Below are 8,616 nucleotides of genomic sequence, written 5' to 3'. Positions count from 1 at the left end.
ATTACAAACGGAATGACAAACTTATATATACCCTTCTCACGAAGGTGAAGGGTATAAAAATAATTATGTATGTGAAGAATGGGAATTCTTGCGACTATACTTATTATTTTTTATATAAATTTTCAATTAATTTAGCACTTTCACTGTGGTTCAAAAAGGACCATAAACAAATTCCAACTCTTATTTTGGCGATTTGTTGCTTTTGTTTTTTCTTTGTTAAGAAATTAACAAAGTTGTTCAATAACAGAATTGAACTATGCACACAAATAAAATAGAGAATTTTATTTCTACTTACGTGTTGGTTGGTAGGAATCGAAACACTTTTTTTTGTTTGTTTTATTTTTTTTTTTTCAAATAATTGGAGCACCGGGAGTGTGTTTTTGATAAAAACAAAATGCATCGCTATCATCATACAGATGAACCCCATTTACAGACTAACTAGACTAGGAATGTGTAGTTTAGCTGTTTTGTCTGAGGTGCTCCTTGGCGACATCCAAAGCTTGGGTTTCCTCACCGAAGTCCTTGATGACAACAACGGAACAGCCGCAAACCTTACGGGGCTTGCCTTCTTTGTCGATCTTGCATAAACCAGACCATTCACCGAGTTTCTTGTGGGAATCGACACGGATCAAGGGGATTTGATGTTCATGACAGAGGGCAGTAACGAGCTTCTTGTAGTTGGGTTCGTCAAAAGACTCAGCCAAGATACACAAAACAGCTTGACGTTTGTCTAAGGCCTTGCAGGCTTGGTGAATACCATGTACAAGACCATCGGCAATTAAAGATTTCTTCAAAACTTTTTGCAAAGCTTGATTAATGTCCATGGAACCACCTACAGCGGGAGCTGCAGAGGGAACATCTACATCAACGTCAGCCATATTTAAATGTATTTGTCGTCCTTGCACTTTTTGACAACCGGAAAGAACGACTCCCGGTCAAAGTGGTGTTTTTTAAATAAATTAAAATCAAAAACAAAAAAATTAAAACACACTCCCGGTGCTCCAATTATTTGAAAAAAAAGTAAAACTAACAAAAAAAGTGTTTCAATTCCCACCAACCAACACGTAAGTAGAAATAAAATTCTCTATTTTATTTGTGTGCATAGTCCAATTCTGTTATTGATCAACTTTGTTAATTTCTTAACAAAGTAAAAACAAAAGCAACAAATCTCCAAAATAAGAGTTGGAATTTGTTTATGGTCACTGGTTCATATCCGGTTCGAAGGACCATAAATTTCAAATAATTGGAGCACCGGAAGTGTGTTTTATTTTTTTTGTTTTTGATTTTAATTTATTTAAAAAACACCAATTTGACCGGGAGTCGTTCGGGATGGTAAATAATAAGCCGAACCTCTTCGGCTCCCCGGCTTCCTCGTAACACTTCCTAAAATATTGCCTTTAGGAAGTGTTTGGAGACCTTCAGTGAAAAATAAACATAAAAAGTACATATTCATGAAAATATTATATTACGATTAAATAAATATTTGTTGCGAATGGATAATTCTACTCCGGCGGAGTAATTTTCAATATTTGGCCATAATGTAGCAGCCGCCCCGGATGGGAAAATATCTCATATGGGTTTTTTATATAAAGCGTTCCGGAACAGATTTTTTAGTTAATCACTTTACATAGTGTATATATAAAACAATATCGTTTAATTTGTTAACATTGAATAAATTTCAAAATTAAGCCATAACGTAGTTTCCGCCAGCCAGGTAAATACTTTATATGCGTTTCTTAATATTAAGTTTTCCGGAAGACATTTTGTTTAGTTAATCACGTTATCTATACAATTTTAATATAAAATATAAAACAATATTGTGTAATATGTTAACATTTAATAGAAAAAATATTTTTCTTAAATAACATATTTTTTTATACATACCAATTATGCCATTATTTAAATAAAATGATATTTGTTTACGAGATGCTTGGTTTTTTCAGATTATTTACATAAATAATTCAAAATATTAACGAAGTTTTTCTCTTTTTAACGGACATTTTTAAATATAACAAGTAAGAGTGCTATATTCGGCTGTGCCGAATCTTATATACCGTTTACCATAGTGTATTTTAAACATCTTTTATAAATTTTAAATTTTTTCCCGACTACTTATTATTACATCAAAAGCTAAACAAAAAGAACAGTAACAATGCTAAACGAAATAAAACACAAAATACACAAGGTATCTAAACCAACAGACATCTAAACATACATAACGAAAAACATAGAAAAACAAAAATAACAACGCAATGACGCCAACAGTACCCAAACATACAAAAAAATACACAGCTGAATAAAACCAAATAACATGAAAAAATATAACATTTTTGATGAAATTTTAAGCTTAATTTTAGCTTAATCGACTCCGCTATCTATAAGGATCCAGAATATTTATACTTTACAGGGTCGGAAAATTATATTATAGAAATTACAAACGGAATGACAAATATATATACCCTTCTCACGAAGTTGAAGGGTATAAAAATATAAACAATAACAAACCAAGGCGAATTCAGATAAGGTGGTGGCCAAGGTATATTAATTTTATAAGGTAGAGTCATCGGCGAATTCAGAATACCGAGCGAATTGGTTATATTTTTTTTATATGTAGTTTGACATTGTGCCTGCACTTGATTTCTAAACCTGTACCAATAAATATACCGGTCTATCCAATTTTTTTAAAAATTCATTATGCCACAAATTATACACCAAAACAAAGTGCAACTGTAATGCTTTAAAATGATGCATAAACGATTGTCCTGGCATGAAAACTGTCAAAGTTATTTGCAACCATATCGGAACCTCAAATCACAGTGTTTTTTAACATAGAACAACAATTCTACCGATCCTTCAAATTGACCATTTTTTAGACAAACACATTATGAAACAAATGATATACCAAAGTAAAATGCAATCATAATGCTTTAAAATGATGTATAAATGACTGTCATAGCATGAAAACTTTCAAAGTTATTCACAACCATATCGGAACTTCAAATTACCGCCTTTTTAAACCTGGGAAAATAATTCTACCGATCTATCCAATTGGCCATTTTCTAAAAATACATTATGCAAAAAATTATATACCAAAACAAATGGCAACTATAATGCAATAAAAAGATATATAAACGACTGCTATAACATGAAAACTATAAAAGATATTTGCAACCATATCGGAGTCTTAAATTACCGCATTTCTAGACCTGTACCAATAAATATACCGATCTATCCAATTTTTGTAAAAAATCATTATGCCACAAATTGTACACCAAAACAAAGTGCAACTGTAATGCTTTAAAATGATGCATAAACGATTGTCCTGGCATAAAAACTGTCAATGTTATTTGCAACCATATGGGAACCTCAAATCACAGCGTTTTTAAACAAAGAAGAACAATTCTACCGATCCATCAAATTGACCTTTTTGTAGACGAATACATTATGCCACAAATGATATACCAAATAAAAGTGCAATCATAATGCTCTAAAATGGTGCATAAACGACTGTCCTAGCATGAAAACTGCCAAAGTTAATTGCAGCCATATCGGAACCTCAGATTACTGCATTTGATACATAGAACAATAATTTTACCGATCTATCAAATTGACCAATTTGTAATAACACACATTATGCTACAAATGATATACCATATTAAAGTTCAATCCTAATGATGCATAATGACTGTCATAGCATAAAAACTGTCAAAGTTATTCACAACCAAATCGGAACCTCAAATTACCGCCTTTTTAAACCTGGGAAAATAATTCTATCGATTTATCCAATTGGCCATTTTCTAAAAATACATTATGCCATAAACTATATACCAAAACAAATTGCAATTTTAATGCTTTAAAATGGTGCATAAACGACTGTCCTAGCACGAAAACTTCCAAACTTAATTGCAACCATATCGGAACCTCAGATTACCGCGTTTATTAAACATAGAACAATAATTCTACCGATCTATCAAATTGACCAATTTGTAAAAACACACATTATGCTACAAATGATATACCATATTAAAGTGCAATCATAATGCTTTAAAATTACTGTCATAGAGTGAAAATTGTCAATGTTATTTGCAGCCATATCGGAACCTCAAATTACCGCGTTTTTAAAGCTGAGAAAATAATTCTAACGATCTATCCAATTGGCCATTTTCTAAAAATATATTATGCAACAAATTATATACCAAAACAAATTGCAATTTTAATGCTTTAAAATGGTGCATTAACGACTATCGTAGCACGAAAACTGCCAAAGTTAATTGCAGCCATATCGGAACCTTAGATTACTGCGTTCGATAAATAGAACAATAATTCTACCGATCTATCAAATTGACCAATTTGTAAAACTTACATTATGCTACAAATGATATACCATATTAAAGTGCAATCCTTTTGCTTTAAAATGATGGATAAATGACTGTCATAGTATGAAAACTGTCAATGTTATTTGCAACCATATCGGAACCTCAAATTACCGCGTTTTTAAACATAGAACAATAATTCTACCGATCCATCAAATTGATCATTTTTTAGACGAAAAGATTATTCCACAAATGATAACCAAATTAAAGAGCAATCATAATGCTTTAGAATGATGCCTAAATGACTGTCATAGCGTGAAAACTGTCAATGTTATTTGCTGCCATATCGGAAACCTCAAACTACCGCGTTTTTAAAGCTGTGAAAATAATTCTGCCGATCTATCCAATTTGCCATTTTCTAAAAATATATTGCAATAAATTATATACCAAAACAAATGGCAACTGTAATGCTATAAATGGTGCATAAACGACTATCGTAGCACGAAAACTGCCAAAGTTAATTGCAGCCATATCGGAACCTCAGAATACTGCGTTTGATATAGAACAATTATTCTACCGATCTATCAAATTGACCAATTTGTAAAAACACAACACAACAACAATGATATACCATATTAAAGTGCAATCCTAATGCTTTAAAATGATGGATAAATGACTGTCATAGCATGAAAACTGTCAATGTTATTTGCAACCATATCGAAACCTCAAATCACAGCGTTTTTAAACGTAGAACAACATTTCTACCGATCCTTCAAATTGGCCATTTTTTAGACGAACACTGCGATGGTAGTCATCTTGTCGTGATGCAGATGCTTAAGTGCAATGATTTGTAGAGCAAACTGGAGGGAATGGCCAGCATAAGTTGGCTATTCTGGCAGGGTCACCCATTCGAGTCGGGTCTACATTGAGCGCGAAACTATGAACTACCCTCCCCCAATCTGATAGCGTCTGTTTCCCTGTGGTACGGCTACCAGATGCTTTCCCAGACTATATTCCCCTCACTGAGAGGGGTGGTCTAGGTTAGCTTGTCCGGCTGGTTCTACTGGAACCATACACTTAAATGTGTGTCCGTCTGAATCCACCAGCGTCTGTTCCCATATTGGGCGGCTGGTGGTCTGCGTCTGATTTCCCCTGTGGGGACGGCAGTTTAACCCTACCTGGCAGTAGGTTAAAAGTGCAACTGTCTCTTTAGACAACAAAATGAATAGTAAGTAAGAAGCAGTCAGAGGCTTTGCAATCTCCGGGAACCCTACTCCTACGGCGTCGGTAATAGGCTGTGAAGAGTCGAATGTAACTGTTACCCAAGCTAGTCAGGCGGCAACACCGGGTCAGGCTAGCTTGCGAGATACCGGAACACCAAGGCTGGAATGTAAAAAACAAGCAGCTATCAGTAGTTGTTCTTTAAGTGGCGAGGTTCCCCTGAATTTCTCTGCAGGCTCCTCCAAAGCTGCTTCAGCCCATACCGTTCATCCCCTTTCCAACAGGACCCGAAACAGGGTCCTGTTGGAAAGGGGTCGGCTAAGTAGTCCCTTCCTGCAGGATCCCAGGTGCCTTCTGTACCCCCAGGTTCATTGATGGAATCCTCCAGTCCTGGGTCCGTACCACCCCCTGCCAAGTCCGGCAACCAAACAATAACGACTCGGCACAAAAAAACATCAAAGCGGGCTGCAACTACTAGGCGTTCCGCCTTGAGAATTATCGAGCTACTCGGATCTAAAACATCTGAAGAGCTCACCAAGGAGCAGAATGATTCGCTCCAATGGGCCAAGGCCCAAATTGCTGGCACGGGCAACGCTCCTCCTCCCGCTGAAGTGAATACTGAAGTGGCGCTTAAACGGCAACGTTCAGAGGAGGAGGCCATTACTATAAGCCAGCAATCCGGGACAAAGCGTCCCAAACAATCGCAGAAGTCTATGACGCGCTCTTTTAGTGAGGTTGCCAAAGACAGCCTCGTTCGGGCCGTCATCGACAGAAGTGATGGTGACGGATCCATATCCCAATCTAATTGGGATATGGTGAAGCAAAAACTTATGGGAGTGTTTTGGAAAGTTCTCAGAGAGAATCCAGGCACTCCTCCCCAATGCGATGATGCTGGATGGTTCCAGGGTCACGTGAAACTGTAATATTTGTAAAATTTGTATTTATTATTTATTAAATGGAACGGACACTTCTGTGTCCGTTCTCTTTGAATGAAGTTCTCTTAATGATAATAATTTTACTTACTTAAATTCTACTAACTCTAGCTAACATTGATTATTCTTTGCTTCTTTATTTCATGTTTCCCACCATCAAATATGAAGAAGTTTATTTAATCAGAGACACATGTGTACGAATTCTGCTGGCTAAGCATTTTCCCACAGCCAAACAACTATGTTGTGTGTGTCGACTTTGAGAAGTACCCTACATATATTCAATATGTATGGGTCGCACAGTTAATCACACTACACCTCCCTTTTTACCAAAGAATAATCAATATTAATTCATTGATTATTCTTTACGCTTGTGTCTTGAATTTACTCTAATTCTAATAATTTTTAAGTAATGATAAAATAACGGTTAAAATAAAACAGTTCATTAATTGAATTAATCATTTATATAAAAAAATATTAAATTAACTTAAATATTGAAATTACAAATTATATTATTTTTAATTCTATAAATTATAAATATAAGCTCGAACTTTTTAATCTTACTCTATTCCTTTCCTTTTTGGAAAGATTGATTTATAAATCTTACACAGAAAAGAAAAGAAAAACAAATATATCTCAGGTTTTTCATCAATTAAAATTTTAATCATATTACAATCAATATTTAAATATAAGTAATAATTTATGTGATCAACTTTTCAATTCATTGTATCACCATATATAAATATTCCAATAAGGCTCTTCCATTTAATATGTCGTAAAAAATATATATTATATATAATAAAATTGATTTATAAATCTTACACAGAAAAGAAAAGAAAAAAATATTTACCTATATATAGTCAAATAAATTTCCATTTGAACAATATTTTCCTTATGGAAATAAAAGAACTTTATATCTTAATTGTAGAACCTTTTTATTCTGTTCTGATGAACACAGAATGATTGTCCATTTTCAGTTTGGGTTCTACATTGTTATTGTCGGATACCCCGATGACCTTATAGGGTCCTTTATATAAGGGTTCCAATTTGTGTCGGGCTTCATTTGTCACTAACACTAAGTCATTTAGAGTAATACTGACTGGTTTCGCAGTTTCATTAGAGTCTTGGTGCCTTTTTAGTTTAGCATTATCTATTAGGCTAGCGGCTCTGCGATGTGCAATCTGAAGTCTAAATTTGACTTCCTTTTCATATGAGTCTATATTGTACAATGGATTGAAGTGATTGTCTTTGAAAGGTTCGAAAACTGGTGGCATTTTTCCAAAGACTAACTCGAAAGGGCAATATTCATGTGGTGTGGACGGAGTTGTATTATAACAATACACAAAGAATTTTAACCATTCGTCCCAATCGGATTTATCTTCTGAAAGATAGGATCGTAAATATTCGTTAAAGGTTCTGTGTGATCGTTCAACCGTATCTAGTGTCTCATGATGATATGGAGTAGAGTTTAATTTTTCTACTTTCATCAGAGTACAGAGCTCAATTAGAATTCGATTCATATATTTAGTACGCATATCTGTGATGATCTTTTTCATAGGGCCATATATTAACATGAAACCCTCCATGATTGCTTTTGCGACTGATCTTGCAGATTTGTTTTTATCGGTACTGCTACCAAGTACTTGGTTAAGTCGCACATTATAGTTATTGCGTACTCGTTTTGAGAATTGGACTTAGGCAAGGGTCCTATAGTGTCTATAATGACAATCTCAAAAGGTTTGACTGGTGTTGGAGTTATGATAAATAATTCCTTTCCTTTATTAGCGGCTTATTTAATTGGCATGTTTTACATTGTTTGACATACTTGGTCTTTTGTCAAGCCTTTCCAGTAATAAAGAAGTCTTATTTTCCTAATCATTCGAGTTATCCCGATATGTCCTCCGTAAATCGGGTCATGGTGATATTTTTGCATGATGACTAGTTTATTTTCAGCGGTTTTGATTTTATTTAATTTGGGTGTGAGCACAAGGTCAATCTTTTTAAGAGACCATTTCCTTTTTTTAAAGTATTTATATTTATTCCGGGATATTGAAAATACAATCACCTAGTGAAAGTCTTAATGTTGTGAGACAAGATTATTAGCTATTTTTTCAAGCTTTGGAAAGAGGTGATCCAAATCGACATTTCCATTA

At 34.3% G+C, this 8,616-nt stretch overlaps 1 protein-coding gene across 1 annotated transcript; it reads right to left on the bottom strand.

Moving 5' to 3' along the window:
• Positions 1–443: 443 nt before the first annotated feature.
• Positions 444–943, bottom strand: LOC124420749 (40S ribosomal protein S12-like). The gene has a single exon (XM_046954837.1). The coding sequence runs from the start codon at positions 876–878 to the stop codon at positions 459–461; it is 420 nt and encodes a 139-aa protein (XP_046810793.1). The 5' UTR covers positions 879–943; the 3' UTR covers positions 444–458.
• Positions 944–8,616: the final 7,673 nt, after the last annotated feature.

The sequence above is a fragment of the Lucilia cuprina genome, chromosome X, assembly GCF_022045245.1.
Source record: "Lucilia cuprina isolate Lc7/37 chromosome X, ASM2204524v1, whole genome shotgun sequence".
Lineage (NCBI taxonomy): Eukaryota > Metazoa > Arthropoda > Insecta > Diptera > Calliphoridae > Lucilia > Lucilia cuprina.
This window is presented reverse-complemented; position numbering and strand designations above follow the sequence as displayed.